The 20,577-nt window shown below is 41.3% G+C and overlaps 3 protein-coding genes across 4 annotated transcripts in view; 1 reads left to right on the top strand and 2 right to left on the bottom strand.

Moving 5' to 3' along the window:
- STX12 (syntaxin 12) overlaps positions 1 to 3,901 on the bottom strand; it is a 34,243-nt gene extending 30,342 nt beyond the window's left edge. The window contains exon 1 of the mRNA XM_059916553.1: positions 3,647 to 3,901. Within this exon, the coding sequence (XP_059772536.1) occupies positions 3,647 to 3,764 (118 nt within the window). The 5' untranslated portion in view covers positions 3,765 to 3,901. The remainder of the gene's footprint in view (positions 1 to 3,646) is intronic.
- Positions 3,902 to 5,671: 1,770 nt separating this feature from the next.
- On the top strand, positions 5,672 to 9,355 carry LOC132365437 (glycine cleavage system H protein, mitochondrial-like). The gene is made up of 2 exons (XM_059922418.1): positions 5,672 to 5,699; positions 8,784 to 9,355. The coding sequence occupies exons 1-2, from the start codon at positions 5,672 to 5,674 to the stop codon at positions 9,323 to 9,325; spliced, it is 570 nt and encodes a 189-aa protein (XP_059778401.1). The 3' UTR covers positions 9,326 to 9,355.
- A 3,893-nt stretch (positions 9,356 to 13,248) lies between these two features.
- Positions 13,249 to 20,577, bottom strand: part of FAM76A (family with sequence similarity 76 member A) — a 29,425-nt gene continuing 22,096 nt past the window's right edge. For both annotated transcript variants that reach the window (XM_059916528.1, XM_059916520.1), the window contains 3 exons: positions 19,651 to 19,786; positions 16,015 to 16,116; positions 13,249 to 15,484 (listed from right to left, as the gene is read on the bottom strand). In XM_059916528.1, the coding sequence (XP_059772511.1) occupies positions 15,398 to 15,484; positions 16,015 to 16,116; positions 19,651 to 19,786 (325 nt within the window). In that variant the 3' untranslated portion in view covers positions 13,249 to 15,397. The remainder of the gene's footprint in view (positions 15,485 to 16,014; positions 16,117 to 19,650; positions 19,787 to 20,577) is intronic.

Genomic DNA, 20,577 nt, shown 5'->3' with positions numbered 1-20,577 from the left:
AGCCAAAAATAAATAAATAAATAAATTTATTTTTTTTTTAAATTAGCAACGTTAAAGAACAGAAATGATGTTCTTTAATCTCTTCAGAGATAACTTGGCACCTGTTAAGGTTATTTCCTTGTATCTGCCTCAGCAATACTTGCCCAGACCCTTCGTTTCACAATAGGCAGAGTCAAGCAGTTTTCTTCTGTAGCCCACACATACTGATAACAACCCCTTGTACCAGGCAGTCAACCTTAGCTGTACCTATAACAACCCACGCAGTGGCCTGCCGTATTTCAGGCTGATATGCTCAGCAATTCCAAACCCACATATGTGAAAAAAAACCCACAGTTGAGAAAAAAGAATAGCTATTCTCTCAAATTTTCAACAGATACAGGTCCTTGCAGGACTATATGGATGTGGGCATATGTCTGGGAGGTCACATTCAGGCTGTATACTTAGGTATGCTGGCCACGTCTGGGGGATGGGCACCAGCCTGATAAGTGGGTAGAAGCAATGTCACCCTACCAATTTCAAATTCCCAGTGCCTCACTAAACAATCCCAAGGGGAGAATTCCAACTCACACTGACCAGGGTCATAAGATGTGGTAGGAACCACACAGCACAAGGTAAATGAGTCAGGAAGAGTTCCAAGATGGTAGAGAAACCTCATTCATTCAAATCTACTAAATACAATTTACTAAGCATCAAGACCCTAAATGATATGATCCCTGGCTACCTCCCTGGCCTCTTTTCCTACTATGCTCCCCTCCTCTAACTGCAGTCCAGCCACACTAGTCTCCTTGCTATTCTTGAAAGCACTGAGGTCTTTGCTCTTGCTGTTCCCTCTGCCTAGGATGCCTTCCCCCAGTTACTCATGAGGTTCTCTCCCTCACTTCATTCAGGTGTCTATTCAAACATCACCCCCTCAGAGAGGCCTTCCTTGACCAACTGATGTAAAAATATAAAATAGCACACCCACCCTCTTGCTCTCCTCACTCTCTGTCCCCTTATTCTTTTCTTCATAGCATTTATTATTTCTCAATATTGTTTATCTATGTGCATGTATGCATACGTGTGTATACATACACATACACAAACACACACACACTATCAGGGCAGGGTTTTGTCTGTCTTGCTCATCACTCCATCCCCAGTGCATAGCAGATGCTCATAGAATATCTGTTGAACTGTGCATGAATGAATCTAACATATACTTGGGTCTGAGATAAGTACTAGAAATATAAAGATGAATAAGTCATGTCCCATTTCTTCAAAGGAACTAACAATCTAGCAGGAGAGGCAGACACACCACAAGAAGAGAAAGTTCCACAGCCTCAGGTATTTCCCATAGCTTCCTATGAAGAGTAAAAAAAAAGAAAGAAAAAGAAAAGTCACTTGTAACTTGAAGTGTTAACTGCTATAAAACTGTAATATTAATTAAAAATTAAAAAAAGGCTGAATGCTGGTCATAAGAGACAGATCTGGTTTCAAATTTAGGTATTGCCATTTGTTAGCTGCGTAATTATTTAACCTTTCTCAGCCTGTTTCCTAACCCATAAAAAGAAATAATATTGGTAATTACTTCACAGGGTCGTTACAAAATTAAGATAATGCATGTAAAGCACTTATATTGCCTGGCATACAGTATGTACTCAAATGTTAGCTATTAATGTTATTAACAAAATGAATCCAACTATCCCTTGAGCCTGATGCCTAATCAACAGCTAAACCTTATCAATTCTATGACCAGACACCTCTCCTATCCTTTCCTTCTTTTCATTTTCAGATCCTAACTGGTGTCTCTGATTCCAGTCTCTCTCCCTTCCAACTCAATTTACACATTTCTAAAGAATTAAATCCAAACCCCCTTAGTGTAGCACTTAAAGCACTTCATGTTTGGGCCCCAACTTACCTTTCCAATCCTATTTTCCACTACTTTCTGGACTCCACCAGTCTAGCCAAATTAAATCACTCTACTTTTCTGTACACACCACATGCTTTCCCACTACCATGCCTTGTTCATTTTATTCCCTCCTGGAATGCTCTTCCCTTCTTTACTCTCGAAAGTTCAAATCCTTTCCACCATCTTTCCAGACCTAGCTCAAATGCCAATAATGCCTTCCCTGGCCTCTCCCAAGTGAAAAAGGTGTCTTTCTCTCCTGAACACCTATAATTTTATTATATCTCTTCTATAGTAGCAATCCCTTTCAGTCATTATGTACACCACAGGCTCCCTGTTGAAGGAATCCATGTCACTTCCCATAATACTACATGCCTCATACTCAAATACATGCAGAATGAAAATTTCACAAATAGACATTAAAATTATATTTGGCCTCAATAAGAAACTTTCAGTATTGAACCAGAATATTCTGATCTAACCTGTATTACAGCTCCCTCACAAAAGGAAATTGGAACACAAAGTACTATACTTTCTAACCAGTGGTCACATTAATTTTTGTTTCAAATTTCTGGATTTAACAGACCACATATTCTTCTTTCCACTTCCAAAGTGCCCAGATTCAAACGCCTTCCATCAGAAACTTCCCTCTCTCATTATATATTTAAATTTAAAAGCTAAGTGATAGATTGTTCTTTAAAATATAGAACATAATTGTAATTCAGGACCAACTAGTTCTACCTATTAACAGGGTACAGCCAAGCTCACGAAAACACAATAATAAACAACAAGGATGATGATACCATTCTTTCCAAGTAGTTGCTGCAGCTGACTTCCTGTTTATAAGGCTCTGAGCTAATTTTCAGGCACAAGAAATAACATGTATTTGACTCATTCAACTATAGTATCATTCAGACCCTAATGGTGGGGAGGGAGTTTTAAGACAAGCAATGACATTCTGAAATCCACCACCACCTCTACCATGTCTTACTTGCTGTGTGATTATGGCCATGTCCCTGAGCTTCTCTGTGTATCATGCTTGTTCAAAAGAGTAGCTAGGTGGGGAAGGAAAACAAAAGCCTCATTGGCTTGAAATCCAAAAATATATGCAAATCTTTTGTTACAAAAGACAAAAGAATGTAAACTGAAATGTTTTTGGTGAATTCTCTTTATTATAGTAGAAGCCATCTCACCCCTCGAATACAAGTCATTATATCTGATTTCCAAATTCCTTACAGGAAGAACTGTATTAAAATCACCAAAACACATGCACTCTCCACTTCCCTTAACTGAGAGCTTCTGACTTCCAAGAAGCCAGAAGCTCAGCAGAATGTAAAGTCTAAACCAGGAAACAACTCCCGATCCAAGCTGACCAAAGAGGAAAGAGAGGTGGGTGGAGGGAGGCAGATGACAAGAAAAACTAGGCTGACCACTGCAGCCAGTCGACTCATTCACTGCTCTGGAGGGGACACACACACACCCTCCCACCCTGCGGCTGTCAGGACTGCTGTCTTGGCCCCAACACCGTTAAGAGCAGAACTCCTGAGAAGAAACTCGAGCTGCAGCTGGGGCTCCGGACCCTCGGAGTGCCTGGGCCTGGCAGACTCGGGGACAGCAGCCCGCCGTATCCAGAGCAGAGCACCCAAGACGGCCTCAGGTGTGGCCCTGGCCGTAGCCCTAGCCGGGCTCCGCGTCCCGGCAGCCTCACCCGGGCCTGTCCCCGGGACGGCCCCCGCCCCCCAGCCCGGTACCCCGGCTCACTGGCTTGGCTGATCCGCTGGATGTTGCCGCTGCACGTCTGGATGATGCTGTTGAAGTCCCGGAGCGGGGGCCCCGAGGCCCCCGGGTTCCGGTACATATCTAAGGGACCGTAGGACATGACGAGGAGCCGAGACCGACTCGCCCTGCACCGCGCTCCTACCGGAAGCAGCCGCCAGACCCGACCAGCAGGCTGACAGGGAAACCGGGAAGAGAAAGGGCGGGGAAGGGGATAAAGCTGCGTGAGCGCTAGCCCCGCCCCCTCGCAGCGCGCACACGTCCGCCCTGGCTCCCCCACATTGCGCAGGCGCCTCTGGAACTGGTGTAGGCACGGTAGCTTAGAGACGTGACGCCCTGGAGCTTGGGGATGCGGGGCGGGGCGATGACATCATACCATTGGGGCTCGGATTGGAGAATCTGAGGTGGCGGTGTTGTTTATCGCCAGGGCACGGTGACAGAAGGCAAGAATTTTTCGATTAGCATAAAATTGTACCAGATGATCTCAGCCCTAACATCCTATTCTGTTCTATTCTGAGCATTCAGGCCCAAATATGGAGAATTCGACAGCCTTGAAACCCAGATCCGTAACCAAACTCCTGAAATTCCTCACTCTGCTTCCATCCTCTAGGGCTTTGTTAGGATTTGTGGAGCACTTTTATGGTTTACAAATCACTTTCATTTCTCCCTCCACCCCTCTTCTAGTCTAAACAATAAAATGATAATAATAAGATTTCTTGAGCACGTATTATTTGTGATCCCCTCACTGCAATTCAGTTGTTCATAAGCTCTTTCACAGCAAGGGACGATGTTCTAACTATATTTTTACCTTCAGACTAGATAACGGACAATCGATTTTTTTAAATGTTGAAGTAAAGTAACTCGACAGAGCAAGCGTTATTATTTTCCCTTTTACAGTTGAGAAAGTTAAAACCATAGAGGTTAATTTGCTTTTCTGAGATTTGACTGCAAAACCCAAACACTAAGCTAATTGTATTGTCATCTTGCTATGTCCCTAAAACGCATTCTCATATTACCAAATTCATTCTCCATCTAAATCCCTCCCAAATAGCTTCTTCATCTATATCCCAAGCCAGGATTTCTTGGAGAACTAGACTCTCAAATTTTTAAAATCATTCTCTTAAGGAATTTGGACTGTATGACCTCAATGTTCCCATAGAAGACTGCATTTTGTGAGCGTATGTTAGATGGAAAGACAAGAGTAGGAGGATTTTGCTTTGGGAGGAGATCAAGATAGAGAGAAGTGAAGGGGAACTGGCAGTGTTTGTTTCCTGTATTCTCCACCCCACTTCACCCCAGTCTGCTTTGCAATCTCTGGGGAATGGCCAAGAGAGGAAGCTGCTTGTCTGTGTAGGAGGGGACCCTAGATGGGTGAATGAGCCTGCATTCAGCCTTAGAGCTTTTGTAAGCAATGCTGTCTCTATTTTTCGTTGGAGCATTTATAAGAGTAATTTTTTCTCTTTAGAAAAGGACAGACGACATTTGGGTCCTCTCATTCTGGTTATTAAAACCATACGATTTCTTAGAATCCATAGTTTTATGTCCTATCTTATAGTAAATCGTGTACATTGTACTTTTTTACCTATAAAATAGTCTTGAGAATGTTTTCATTTACATTTGATTCTATTTAAAGTGAAGTTCAGTAAAGGTATTTTTCTCCTAGGATTGAAAACATGGTGGTGGTTGTTATTGTTGGCTTCTTTCTCCAGCTAAAATAAAAAGTGGTTTTCCATCTGTGCCATGGCTATCTTGTGCTATATCTCATAGCAATACATTTGTGCCTTGCAAATACTAGATGTCAAATGAACATATATTGAATTTATACACGAATAATAAAAAATAACTATCATTTCTTAAATGCCCATCCAGGTAATGTGAACACATTTTACAAAGTTATTGGTAATACCTGAGATAAAGCCCATCTGATAAAGTGGCTTTATCTTTATATGGTCTGACAAAGTTAGGTTTATTAACTTACTGCTGCAAGGGGGACTACACACCAGAGGAATCATGGGGTATCTCACCAAGCACGGGAGAGGTAGAATTATTCCAGGATTTGGAAAGATGGAGTGTAGGTAAAATTTAAAAGAAGCAGTGTTTTTGATAGCCTCAAAGCACACCAGGCTATGTGTAAAGGGATTATCGTCAGGCCTGAGCTAACAAGAAGACTCAGAATCCTGTTTCCTTGGAAACCACAGCGTGGAGATAAATGTGGAATGCTGTATCTGGAAACCCCTTATCTGAAGCTCTGCACCTGGGTTGGAAATTGAGGCTGCTTCTCCGTGTCAAAGTAACTCAGGTCCTCCAGGCGAGAGTGGAATATTCCGTTCTTACTGATATTTCAAATAGCAAATTTTCTGAAAAAGCAGTGCTTTTAGAAAATGAGGTTTCTCAGCATTATGTCTTTTTGCTAATTGACAAAAACAGTTTTCATGGTTCGAACCCATCAAGGTGAGATTAGCTCCTAGGTAATAGAAAGGAAACTGGTCTTCTCTAGAGGTTCTGGGCACTTGCCCAGTGTCATCCAGCTATTAAATTGCAGAGCCATGATTCATACATATTCTATGATCCAGCAATTCTACTCCTACCTATATACTCAACAGATGTGCATCCATATGTGTTCCAAAAACCAAGTATAGGAAAGTTCATGACAGCATTTTTTACGACTAAGCAGCATTTCTCTGTATTAATTTTTATTGCATCATAATTAACACACAATAGAATACACAGGTATTAAGTGTTCATTTCAATGAATTTTGACATTGGTATATACCCACGTAACCACCATCTAAACTGAGAAATAGAACACTTTCACTGTTACCCAAGAAAGTTTTTCTTCAGGCTGTGTTCTTTTTTTTTTTCTTTTAAGAGATGCTTTTCTTTTGTAAGTCACCAATGTCTTTTTTATTTTTATTTATTTATTTAAATTTATTTATTTATTTTTGGCTCCGTTGGGTCTTCGTTGCTGCGCGCAGGCTTCTCTAGTTGCGGTGAGCAGGGGCTACTCTTCGTCGGGGTGCGCAGGCTTCTCATTGCGGTGGCTTCTCTTGTTGTGGAGCATGGGCTCTAGGCGCGCGGGCTTCAGTAGTTGTGGCACACGGGCTCAGTAGTTGTGGCTCGCGGGCTCTAGAGAGCAGGCTCAGTAGTTGTGGCACACAGACTTAGTTGCTCCGCGGCATATGGGATCTTCCCAGACCAGGGCTCGAACCGGTGTCCCCTACATTGACAGGTGGATTCTTAACCACTGCGCCACCAGGGAAGTCCAGGCTGTGTTCCTTTCTAATCAATTCTCCTCATCCGCAGAAATCACTGTCTGATTTTTATCATTACAGATTAGTTTTGCCTATTCTCAGGCTTCATCAAGAAGGGATCATACTTTATGTATTCTTTAGTGTTGGCTTATTTCAATTAATATAATGTTTTTGAGATTTATCCATGATATTGCATATGTCAGTGGTTTGGTCTTTATTGCTGACTAGTATTTTATCATATGCTCTTACTACAATTTGATTATCCATTCTGTTATTTATGGGCATTTGGATAGTTTCCAGTTCGAAGCTATTATGAAGATGGCCAGAGCAACGTTTATTTTTACAAGTTCCAAACTGGAAACAACCCAAATGTACATCAACAGTAGGATAGATAAATTGTAGTATCATAGAGCATGAAAATTAATGGCCTACTGTTATGTGAATAATGTGGGTGACCTTGTCCAAACATAATGTCTAGCAAAAGAAGCAAACAAAAATGAGTACATTCTGTATTATCCCATATTTATTAGGTTCAAAACCAGCAAAATGAATCTATATTATTAAAATTCAGAATAGCATGTAGTTAGTTTCTTGGTTTGGTTTGGTTTGGCTTTTTGCCTTGCTGTGCAGCTTACAGGATCTCAGTTTCCTGACCAGGGATTGAACATGGGCCACGGCAGTGAAAACCTGGAATCCTAAGCACTAGGCCACCATGGAACTCTCAGTTTTGAGGAAGAGAGGGAGTGACTAGGAATGGGCACATGGGATGGGCTAGGGTGCTGGTAGCAGTCTTTCTTGATCTGGGTGGTGATTATATAACTGTGTTTACTTTGTGAAAATTCATCAAGTCATACATTTGTGATGTGTGTCCTCTTCTATATATATGCTACACTTCAGTAAATACATCTCATATTTTAAAAATAAAGTATCATTATCACCAATATGACAAGCTTTCTGGGAAATGTAGGGAAGAGTCAGTGGAGAAATTCAAAGAAGTTTGCAAAGAAGTCTGTGTTAAAATTAGCACTCATCATATATTGCCAGTGGGAATGCAAACTTGTACAACCACTTGGAAAAGTTTGTCAGTTTCTTAGAAAATAAAACATAAATTTATCACGCAATCCAGCAATCCCACTGCCAGGTATTTACCCAAGAGAAATGAAAGCACATGTTCATATAAAGATGTGTATGCAAATGTGTTAGCTTTATTCATAGCAACCAAAAATTAGAAATAACTCAAATATCCGTCAGCTGCTGAATAGATAAGCAAATTGTGGTACATCTATACAATGGAAAACTTTTCAGCTATAAGAAGGAACAAACTACTGAAACACGGAATAAATTTACTTAGACGTGCAACAACATGGATGAATCTCAAATGCATATGCTAAATGAAAGAAGTCAGACATGAAAGTCTACATACTGTTTGATTCCATTTATATGACATTCTGGAAAAGGCAAGGCTATAAGGATAGAGATCAGATTAATGGCTGCCAGGGGCTGGAGCTGGGGGAGGGAACTGACTGCCAAGGGGCACAAGGGAAGTTTTTGTGCTGATGGAAATGTTCCATGTCTTGATACACAACTGCATACATCCATCAAAATCTTTTTGATCTATACACTGAGAAGGATAAATTTTACCATATGCAAATTATATCTTATTAAACTTAAAGAAAAATGGCACTCTAAGGATCAGTGTAATGAAGTGGCACGCATGAGGTGGGTAATGTGGAGTTGAAAAAATGATATAAAAGTTGTGGGTTGCGTGAATCTGGGGATAAAGTGATCTGGAGATAAAGTAACTTTGGAAGCAAAAAACAAGTGAACATATATGTTCACTCTATTTTGTCACTGTTGTTTTCTCTCTCAAGAAACAGAAAATGTCCCTGCGAACATAGCGCTGCGAGTGGCGCGCAGCGTGCGGGCCGCAGTCTGCAACCGGCGCGCCATCTCTGCGCCCAACGCGCCCTGCCCGCTGCGGCCCTGGGGACTGCGGGCGGGCGCCGTCCGGGAGCTGCGCACCGGCCCCGCTCTGCTGTCGGGTCGTAAATTCACAGACAAACATGAATGGGTAACAACAGAAAACGGTGTTGGAACAGTGGGAATCAGCAATTTTGCACAGGAAGCTTTGGGAGATGTTGTTTACTGTAGTCTGCCTGAAGTTGGGACAAAATTGATAAAACAAGAGGAATTTGGTGCTTTGGAAAGTGTGAGAGCTGCTAGTGAACTCTATTCTCTATCAGGAGAAGTAACTGAAATTAATGAAGCTCTAACAGAAAATCCAGGACTTGTCAACAAATCTTGTTATGAAGATGGTTGGCTGATCAAGATGACACTCAGTAACCCTTCAGAACTAGATGAACTAATGAGTGAAGAAGCATATGAGAAATACATAAAATCTATTGAGGAGTGAAAATGGAACCCCTAAATAAACTAGTTTGAAACAACTTAATTTAGCATAGTTGTCTTAAATTAGTGGTGGATAGATTTTTAAAAAGCAACTTTTAGCAAAAGAAACTACTTGAAACAATGTTGCCTGAAGAAAATACCCCTTAACTTCCTAATGAGTTCAGATAAACACTATGCATCTTTTTCACAACACCCTGTGATTTTTAGGCTAGTCTCCAGTTATAATACTCAGAATTCCTGAAATTATCTGTGGTAAAACTAGTTATAAAAATTATGTAATTCAAGGATAACATTGTTATCTTAACCTTATATAATATTGTAACTTGCTTACAGCCATCCCTGGATTTGGGTCAAAATACTCAATGAACTTGCCACTGGAAATAAATGACAGTGGAGAAAAGTTTGTTAGTTGTATAGTGTCCAGTGAAGAACATTACTATCTTAATTTTGCAATATACTGTGTTTGCTGGTGCTATTTTTATACAGTGAAGCAACAGCCTTGCAGGAAAATAAGAAACAGTTTAATAATAAAATATTCAACTTCTTAAAAAAAAAAAAAGAAAGAAACAGAAAATGTAGATTCTGTGAAGTCTTGCATAATAATAGCTTAAAAAATCGAGTGCATACTATGTGCCAAGCACTGTTCTAGAGACTTCTACATAATTTAATCCTCACAACAACCCTAAGTAGAGATAGAACTCACACACAGGCAGTCTGACTTCAGAGCTAACCACAGCCTGACACAGTGTCACTTTTCAAGTAGAGTTGATAATCTGCTTCAGTGACAGCCTGACAAGCACTGGCAGGCAAAGTGGTTAATTGACTCCAGTCATAACTAAGAAATATGAACTCCTTTCCCCCAAATGCCAACTTTCATTCGTGCCTTCAAAATCTAGAGATTCACATAGTTGTTACTCAACCTTATTAGTCAAAGGTCAATGTGGTAGCCAGTCTCCAAGTTGGACCCCAGTGGTTCTGCCTCCTGATATGAATGCACATGGGTAGTCCCATTCCACATTGAATAGTGTCAGTAATTTTTTTAAATTTATTTGCTCATTTTTGGTTGCGTTGGGTCTTTGTTGCTGTGTGCAGGCTTTCTCTAGTTGCAGCGAGCAGGTGTTACTCTTTGTTGCAGTGCACGGGCTTCTCATTGTGGTGGCTTCTCTTGCTGTGGAGCACAGGCTCTAGGCGCACGGGCTTAAGTAGTTGTGGCATGCAGGTTCAGTAGTTGTGGCTCGCGGGCTCTAGAGCGCAGGCTCAGTAGTTGTGGCACACGGGCTTAGTTGCTCCATGGCTTGTGGGATCTTCTCAGATCAGGGCTCGCACCCGTGTCCCCTGCACTGGCAGGCGGATTCTTAACCACCGTGCCACCGGGAAGTCCAGTGTCAGTAATTTGTCCTCTGTAACCAATAGGGTATTGCAGAAATGATGCAGTGTGACATCCGAAGATAGACCACGAAAGACATTGCAGCTTCTGCCTTGTGCCTTGTTCTCTTAAATTCGGTTTGGTTCCAAAATCCATTCTCTATGTGGCAGATTACATATATATATATATTTTTTAATAAATTTATTTATTTTTGGCTCCGTTGGCTCTTCGTTGTTGGGTCTTTGTTGCTGAGCGCAGGCTTTCTCTAGCGGCAAGCAGGGGCTTCTCTTCGCTGTGGTGAGTGGGCTTCTCATTGGGGTGGCTTCTCTTGTTGTGGAGCTCAGGCTCTAGGTGCATGGGCTTCAGTAGTTGTGGCACATGGGCTCAGTAATTGTGGCTCGCGAGCTCTAGAGAGCAGGCTCAGTAGTTGTGGCGCACAGGCCTAGTTGCTCCGCGGCATGTGGGATCTTCCCGGACCAGGGCTCGAACCTATGTCCCCTGCATTGGCAGGTGGATTCTTAACCACTGTGCCACCAGGGAAGTCCGGCAGATTACATTTTTTTTTTTTTTTTTACATTTTTTAAAATAGCCTCCACAGTAGCTTCCATCCCACATGCTTTTCTACTTTGTCACCCTCTCATCAAGAGAAGGGATCTATGTCCCCTCCCCTTGAGTCTGGATTGACTCCTGACTGCTTTGACCAATAAAGTGCTGCAGAAGTGAGGTAATGTGACCTCTGAGGACAGGTCAGATGATGAAACACAGCTTCAGATTTGTTCACTTGTGCTTGGAGTCTTGATCCACCATGGAAGAAGTCTGATTACCTTGAGGCCACCGTGCTGGGGAAGGCTGAGTTATATATGGAGGGGCCCTACATAGGTGCTTCAGTCAGCATTACTAGACTTTGTCATCTCAGTCCAGGCACTAGATACACAAGTAAGCAGAGCCTTCAGAGAGATGATTCCAGTTCCAATAAGTTTCCTTCAGCTTTTGAATCTTCCCGGCTGAGGACCCAGACATTAAAGAACAAAGACCAGTCGTCCCCACAGTGCCCTGTCCAAATTCTTCATCAACAGAGTTTGTGGGCATATTAAAATGGTTGTTTTAAAACACTAAATTTTGGGGAGTTACCTGGCGGTCCAGTGCTTAGGACTCAGTGCTTTCACTGCCTTGGTCAGGGAGCTAAGATCCCGCAAGCCCCCGGCACAGCCAAAACAAAAAACAAACACCTAAATTTGGGGGTAATTTGTTATGCAGGAATAATAACCACAACACTCTGTTGGTCCTGACAGTTTGGACCTTCCCGAAAATGGCCCCTCCCCCAAAATCCTCAAACTGACCGTCAGCTGAAGATAGCTATACTGCAGGTAACACATGGTCTTAAACTGAAAAGGATGCAACCAAAATCCTGCTAAGTTGCTTTTAAGGTTATTTAGAGTGGTTGAAGAACTTCCTGAATAACTAGATGGTATCTTTCTCTGTTTATACTATATTCTTCCCCTACAGCGGTTTATACGGCTGTGTAAATGGATAAATTAAGGTAATTCACACAATAAATGTGGTCATAAACATAACCTACTGTCATAGTCTGTTTGGGCTGCTATAACAACATATCACAGACTGGGTAGCTTATAAACAACAGAAATTTATTTTTCACATTTCTGGCAGCTGGGAGGTTCAAGATCAAGGGGCCAGCATGGTCGCGTTCTAGTGAGGGCCCTCTTCCAGATTCATAGCTGGCACCTTCTGGCTCTGTCCTCATATGGTAGAAGGGGCAAGGGATTTCTTTGGAGCATCCTTTATGAGGGCACTAATCCCATTCATGAGGGCAGAACCTAAGCTCCTCCTAAAGGCCCCACCTCCTAATACTACCATCTCTAGGCGTTAGGATCTCAACATATGAATCTGGCGGAGAGGAGGGGGGCAATAAACATTCAGACCATAGCACCTATAAAACTATCTTTATTTAGAGAAAATAAGTTGTCATTGCACCTATAGAACAGAATGACCAGGATGTGACAGTGATAATGTCTGAAAGGCACCTGTTATTTAGAAACCTACTAGCACCAACGTTTCAAACCAATACATTCCTCTCCTTGAGAGGACATCTCAAAAACCTTTCACTCATACCTTATAAAGATTCATCCCGTATTAATTTTGAGTAATAATGGTAAATATAAAATCAAGGAACAATGGTGTTGTCCAATATTCCATTAAATGGGAGCCTCATGAGGAGAGTAACTTTGTCAATTGTCTTCACTGCTGTATCCTCATTGCCTACCAGTGCTTATAACAAAGCAAGCACTTAAACTGAATAAATAAACTCAAAGAAGAAAGAGAATGATTTTATTCTCTGACAGACATAAAACTCCCTATTAGCACTGTTAGGTTTTTAATTGTTTAAATTCTACAAGCAAGACAAACTGACTCTTTTCTAGGTTGAAGGGGATTATGGGATATGTCTGTTGGTGAACCAGCAAGAAATAAATGAAAAAAAAAAAAAAGACAATTATACTTAAGTCAATATGAATTTTTATTAACACACATTTTTCAAAGTCTGTACAAACCAAAACATTCCTGTGTTTTAAAAGGTCCATTATTACAAACATACAAATAAACAAAAGGTGTTACCAAAAGTTAGCTACTCAATTTCATGGTAAAACAGTGTCATGATTTTTAAAAACCAAAATTTCAAGACTGAGGTTTCTTCCTTCCCTTTTTGGAACTTGTGGAAAGTTAGAAAATGTGTGGATTTGCTTTATATTAAATGCCAAGACCTTAAAAAAAGATTTAGTATAAAACTAAATGTGTTTTTACATTGTCACTTCATGTAACAGAATTTCTCAAGTCTTTAAAATTAAAAAAAAAAATGACTGTAACTTTTTTCACAATCTTTTCCCCATAGTCAATGTAAATGCATCTGAAAATATTATCTGACAGTTTTTTACCTAAAAGTTTCTCATTCAAAAAGTTACAAAACTATTTAGCACTGCCATTTCCCTTGCTTAGAAGGGAAAATTACATCCTCTACTAGAGTGATAGATAAGTAACATGGTCCATTGTTCCTCTTACCAGAAGGAAGCCACTCATTTCCACATCTCTGTCCAATTATGTGCATGGCTCCACTTGTGAGAATGCTCACAAATTAGAAGCATTTGCTCCTAGGAAATGCCTAGCAAGTTAAACTTACTGCTACACTTTTGGTAGACTGAGGTACAAATGTCATCTGCCCTTATGATTACCTCTAACTCTAGTACCACCCCCTACATTAATGATTCCAAGGTAGCTAGTTTTACTGTTTCATGGCACACTACACATCTCTAGTTCCTTTCACAAACATCATCTAGAGGACATGAGAGTACGGCTAGAAAAGCAAATCTATCCTCTCACCTGGAAAAGAGAATCCATGTGCCTATTGGGTCAAGAAGGGAAAACAGGACACAGTTCAGGCTGCGGCCAAGCTGCTTTTGAGAAGCACCTGTTTTCAACACATTTCCATGAAAGGCAGGGAGTGTACAGGCTGGGGTGGGTGACGACGAGTGGGGAAAAGGTACAGTGATATCATTCTCCCAGCAGGACTTACAGTCCGTACTGAAGCAGCTCATACTAACCTCCAAAATGCTCTGTAGTCTGAATATTATCCCATTTTGAATCATGTAAAAAAAAAAAGTTACCTGAAAATGGCCCAGTATGACAACTGATATAAGTAAAGGGCATTTTGTTAAAAAGAGGTGGCAGTGTGAGAATTTAAAATCAGTCACGTAAAACAATCAAGAAAGGGGTGGGGGAGAGAAGTGTCCAGTACAACCTGGACAACCCTTCTTTCTGCCTTTACTTAGAAAGACAGACTGTCCAAATCTTTGCTACCTCCCTTAAGTATCTTCTTACATGGTCTTCCAAGAAATCCTCCAAAAGGCACTTAACTCCATACTTACATATTGAATTGTTTCACCCTAGCAATCAGTTTTTAAGACTCCAAGGTAACAAAAAAGAAAAGATCTGATTCTTTTACTAAACGCTAGAGAGTAGGACTTTTTTTTAAGAGGCATCACTTTTACAAGAAGAACAAGCTAGGCTACCATTACTCCTTTATCAAGAAAAAGTTTCTTTTTTTAAAAAATAAATAAAACTCTGGCTATACATAGTACAAAGTTCATACTTAATATACCTGGAAAAAAACCCAAGAGTATACCCTGAAGCAAAAGGTTTATTGGAGAGAAAAATTCTCTTCCACTGTACCAAGTCTTAAGGTGGCAGTTTTCAAAGTTCAGAGGGTGGCAGTGATATGTAATTAATGCCAACTATTTGCTCATGGGTATGGCAGGATGCAATGATGGACCAAAAAAAAAAAAAAAAAAACCATTCTGCACATAACACTGAGCAGTGACCACCACACACAGAAAAAAAAGTAACAAAAGAGAGACAGACAGAGAGACAGTAGTACTGAGAGAAGGGTTGGTGGTAGATAGGGGAGTGTGAGAGAGTGAGAGAGAGAGAGAGAGAGAGAGCCTGAAACCCCAAACATTCAAGCATGCAGTCATAATACAGCACAAACCAGGTGTTTCCACTCAGCCCCACTGCAATCGCACAAAGAAGGATAACTATAATAAAACAGATTTCTTAAGAAAGCTTGAAATTCCCAGAGAACAGCTACGTTGCCACCCTAACCCAGGAATCCATTGCTATTGCCAGGAGCGTCCTTGTGGTCTCTCATGGAGAGGTTATAGCTCCTGACTTCTCTGACTTCTTGTTCTTGGACAAGGCAGCTGCCTGCTTCAGGAGCTCTCGGTTTTTGGCCTTAAAAAAAAATTTAAAAAAAAATCAGTACACGCAAGACATTTTAGCAGGATAGGCTATGTTTTTCATGCAGATGCTAAGGGAGACAATGCAGAGGTCAGGAAGAGGTGAACAAATTCTAGAGACAGAAAACAACAGAAAGCTCTAGGGTTTGGTTCAGAGGGAAGAAAGTATTTGCTGGAGATTAATCAGTGTACTTCAATCTCCTGGGATCCACTATTACAAAAGGATGTTTTATGAAACACAAACGAACCATGGAGTGCCTTAATGTGCTGGATAAACAGAATTTACAATTCAGACATCTGGAATCACATCTGGTTTATCCAAAAATCAAAGAACACATTTATTAATTCCACTGTTTTTGAGGGAAAAAGATCAGAACACATCCAAGAGAAAATATTAAAAGACATCTATAAGGTGGATTAATGTGATTTGTCAATTCTCTGAGAAAAAAGAAATCTAAGAGATGATCACTTAAAATACCATCAGTTAAATAAACCAGAGTTACCATATTAAATAGGCAGAGTCACCTGCAATTGTTCTGTAACTTCTTTGTGGGTTTTCTCCATCTGGTTCATTTTGGCTCTCATCTGAGATTCTTGGTATTGAAAATCAGCCTTCAGCTCCGTGATCTGAGGGAAAAAAAGGCAGAGTGACCAGAAGAAATCTCGGTGCAATGAGAAATGTTTTGGTACCAGAGCGCTAAATGGTCTCCCAAATTAATGAAATCCAGGGCTCTCCTTAAGATTCATACCTAAATCAAAGCCAGGGAACTGTGTACCCTATTTTTTCTAATGATTTCCTGAAAATTACACAAAATCCTGAAATAGCATGTTTGATACTTAACCACTTACTAGAAGGTTTTAGATATTTCATGTATTTAATATATGCAATAATCTTTCAAATACCTCCAAATAAATCAGTGATTATAACAAATATGACTGACAGTTTGAGAGAAGCCATGAGAATAACAGCTGCTGCCATTTACTGAATTTTTACCTTGTTCCAGGCAAACTGTTTGATTATATTATTTCATTCAATCCTATGATAACCCTGTGGGAGAGTAATGTTATTCTTCCAATTTTATAGATGGGAACATCAAAGGCTTAGAAAGGGTTAAGTAAAGTGGCCAAGATCATACATATTAGCAAGTAGCAGAGCTAGAATTCAAACTCCAGGCCTTCTTCTATTGACTATGCTATTCAAGGAACACAGAGAAGAGGTATCTAAATCAGAGAAGTGATGTGTGAGCTGAGTTTTGAGGTACAAGCAGCAACTGGCACATGAGGTAAGGAAAAGGGCATCCAAGCAAAGGGAACAGTATGGGCACAGGCAGAGTGCGAGATAATTGAGAGCTTGTTCAAATGACTGATGAGAGTGTCAGGAGATGAGGCTACTGATAGGCAGGCATGATGTGGAAGAGCCTGTGTTGCAACCCAAGAGTGTGACCTTGATCCTGAAAGTTATGGGAAATAATCTACTACTCATTTTTGCTCCTTCTAAAACCCTAACTTTGTGGGAATTCCCCGGCGGTCCAGTGGTTAGGACTCAGCGCTTTCACTGCCCTAGTCCAGGTTCAACCCCTGGTTGGGGAACTAAGATCCCGCAATTGCAAAGCACTAGAAACAAGTGTTCATTTTGTCTCTATTTTGCAAAAATCCTTTTATGTGTCATTCTGATCTAGTTCATGAAGAAAATATACTTGGGCCTGCTTTCATCTGACAGTCATGCAGTAAATTGGAAAGAATATTGGTCTCTTCCTATGAATCTCCACCTTACTAGCAGAGTAGAAACATAGCACAGTAGAAACAGTAGGGTCAGAAAGATTTGGGTTCATTCCATTGTTCTGCCTGATTCGGACATTTAATTTGGTCGTTTAATCCTCTTGGGTCCACTTCCTCATCTGTAAGATGAGGTAGAAATCAGATGCAAAGAATGCACGTAAAGATTTTAACATAAATGTCTTTGTTAGCCATTCAGAATGAATCATAGCATTCCAAACACAGTGCAAAACAACATACAGCCTCAGGAAGAAAACAGAGCTAGAGGAAGGGACTGGAACCCTAAGGGGGAAAATACTGAAGGTACTTACTGTTCTCTATGAAATGATGATAATAATAACTCCTACTTCAAAGTGTTGTTATGGGGATAAATGAGTTAGTATATATAAGCACTTAGAATGGGGTCAGGCACACAGTAAGCATCCAAAAAAGTTAGCTATTATTTTTATTGTTATTAAAATATTAAGGCAAAAATGAGATATTCTCTAACAATCTGAAAATAAGAAATAATAGATATGAATCAGAACAAAGACATAAAAAATTCCCCTAAAGAGGGGAAGATGACTCTTAGACCAGAATAAGGCTTTACTGAAGATATTAATGAGCTCAAAGAGTAGGTCACTCAGGAAGGGAGATGTCAGCAACAGAAACAAAGTGATGTAGTCACAGAGGAAGGCCTACCTGAACACTGTCCAGGGAGGAAAGAGACCTGGTCCACATATTTTGAGTATTACTGTCCCCTGGACACAGCCATCTCAATAATAGAGACGGAGGCATCAGGTTCCCCTAGTCTGAGAGCACTAAAAATTCCAATTGTGTAACTACTTCCTCTTGTCCCAACTCCATGCTCATTCAGCACCCTCTGATTATAAGCTTCCTCGATAGCTTATGCTGAGAAGAGTAGTACTCTGTTATATTAAGAGGCAGACATTATAGTTGTGAATTAAGAGGCAGATATTAGGGCTTCCCTGGTGGCGCAGTGGTTGAGAATCCGCCTGCCAATGCAGGGGACACGGGTTCGAGCCCTGGCCCGGAAAGATCCCACATGCCGTGGAGCAACTAAGCCCGTGCCCCACAGCTACTGAGCCTGTGCCCTAGAGCCCGCGAGCCACAACTATTGAGCCCGTGTGCTGCAACTTACTGAAGCCCGTGCACCTAGAGCCCGTGCTCTGCAACAAGAGAAGCCACTGCAATGAGAAGCCCGTGCACCACAACGAAGAGTAGCCCCCCGATCTCCACAACTAGAGAAAGCCCACATGCAGCAATGAAGACCCAACGCAGCCAAAAATAAATAAATAAAATAATAAATAAATTTTTTAAAAAATTAAAAAAAAAAAAGAGGCAGACATTATAGTTTTACACATCATCTCTGTAAGCTTGGTCAACATCGGTCCTCCCTTAGAAGTGGAAGCTTCCTCCAAATGCAAGAAAGAAAAATCAACTTTTGGGACTTCCCTGGTGGCACAGTGGTTAAGAATCCACCTGCCAATGCAGGGGACACGGGTTCAAGCCCTGGCCCGGAAAGATCCCACATGCCGTGGAGCAACTAAGCCCGTGCCCCACAGCTACTGAGCCTGAGCCTGTGCCCTAGAGCCTGCGAGCCACAACTATTGAGCCCATGTGCTGCAACTTACTGAAGCCCGCGCACCTAGAGCCCGTGCTCTGCAACAAGAGAAGCCACTGCAATGAGAAGCCCGCGCACCACAACGAAGAGTAGCCCCCCGATCTCCACAACTAGAGAAAGCCCACGTGCAGCAATGAAGACCCAACGCAGCCAAAAATAAATAAATAAAATAATAAATAAATTTTTTAAAAAATTAAAAAAAAAAAAAAGAGGCAGACATTATAGTTTTACACATCATCTCTGTAAGCTTGGTCAACATCGGTCCTCCCTTAGAAGTGGAAGCTTCCTCCAAATGCAGGAAAGAAAAATCAACTTTTGGGACTTCCCTGGTGGCACAGTGGTTAAGAATCCACCTGCCAATGCAGGGGACACGGGTTCGAGCCCTGGTCCGGGAAGATCCCACATGCCACGGAGCAACTAAGCCCGTGCGCCACAACTACTGAGCCTGCGCTCTAGAGCCCACGAGCCACAACTACTGAGCCCATATGCCACAACTACTGAAGCCCGTGTGCAAGAGAGAAACCACGCAACAAGAGAGAAGCCACCGCAATGAGAAGCCCATGTACCGCAACAAAGAGTAGCCCCTGCTCACCGCAACTAGAGAAAGCCCGCGCGCAGCAACGAAGACCCAACGCAGCCAAAGATAAATAAATAAATTTATAAAAAAAACAAAAACAAAAAAACAGTTAGCATCATGCCCTGCACCACATATCTTACCCACCTGTCTCATTCTGACCTGAGAAGCACTAACTAAACAGTACCTTCTTCTCTTTCTCTAAAATCATTTGATCCTTTTGATGCAGCATCTTCTTCAGAGTGGCTACTTCTTCCTTCAGTTGGGCAATGATGACAAAGTGGTCAGTGCCTGGTGAGTCCAGAGCCAGGTCTGGGGAAAAGCTGAGTGGAAAAATGGAGGGGGAAAAAATCAGTTGGATTGATAAACTTTTTTCTACCTGAGTTCACATCGTAGCCACTTGACTGCAAGTGCAAGAGCAGGAGCAACTACTTGAATTCCCAGCATCAAGCAAAATACACACCTGACTTGACAGTATTTGCTAAACTCCACAGGCAAGGTGGCCATCAGATAACTATACCAACCAAAGCCACAACCCGCAGCATTCCTGCAGCATCTTTGCTCACATTCAGAACTGAAATAAATGCCTTCTCACAAGAGCCAAGGATATTCTGTTCCAGGTTCATTGAAGATCTCCGGTTATTTATGGGTGAGAGTCATAATTTTTTTTGTGATTAGGTAATTTCCCTAGAATCTGGATAAATTATCAATTGTAAGTTCATGTGTTTTTCTTTAAAGCTCCCCATAGAGTTTCTGACTCATTGTTTTCTGCTCCAAAGCCCATGATGTGGTGCAGCTGCTGTGTTCCACCCCAGGAGCAGTCTTTTTAAAAAGTGATAGAAAGAAGATGAAATTAATAGGAAAGAAGCTAACTTGCCCCACTACAACTGGCCTGTTCATTGCCACTTCCAACATCAAGAATTCTGCGATATTTAGTTAGGAAAAGAACAAAGAGGTGGCACACTGCAAAGTCACACCACAACCTGGGGTTTTCAACAGATTCCTCCCAGTAATAGTCTCTGAGCACTACATTTCGTCAAGTACCAGGTGAACTCCATCCTTTTAGTAGAGTCTCTTAACCAGGACAAGTTTCAGGGAATCTGTAAAGCTCTGA

The sequence above is a fragment of the Balaenoptera ricei genome, chromosome 1 (assembly GCF_028023285.1).
Source record: "Balaenoptera ricei isolate mBalRic1 chromosome 1, mBalRic1.hap2, whole genome shotgun sequence".
Classification (NCBI taxonomy): domain Eukaryota; kingdom Metazoa; phylum Chordata; class Mammalia; order Artiodactyla; family Balaenopteridae; genus Balaenoptera; species Balaenoptera ricei.
The sequence above is the reverse complement of the archived record's forward strand: the minus strand, read 5'-3'. Positions and strand labels throughout refer to the sequence as shown.

What these genes read in the sequence shown, in the direction of transcription:
- LOC132365437 (XM_059922418.1), top strand. Translation starts at nt 5,672, where the DNA reads ATGGGGTATCTCACCAAGCACGGGAGAG. An exon ending in TCTCACCAAGCACGGGAGAG is followed by an intron (nt 5,700 to 8,783) that starts GTAGAATTATTC and finishes TTCTCTCTCAAG; the next exon opens with AAACAGAAAATGTCCCTGCG.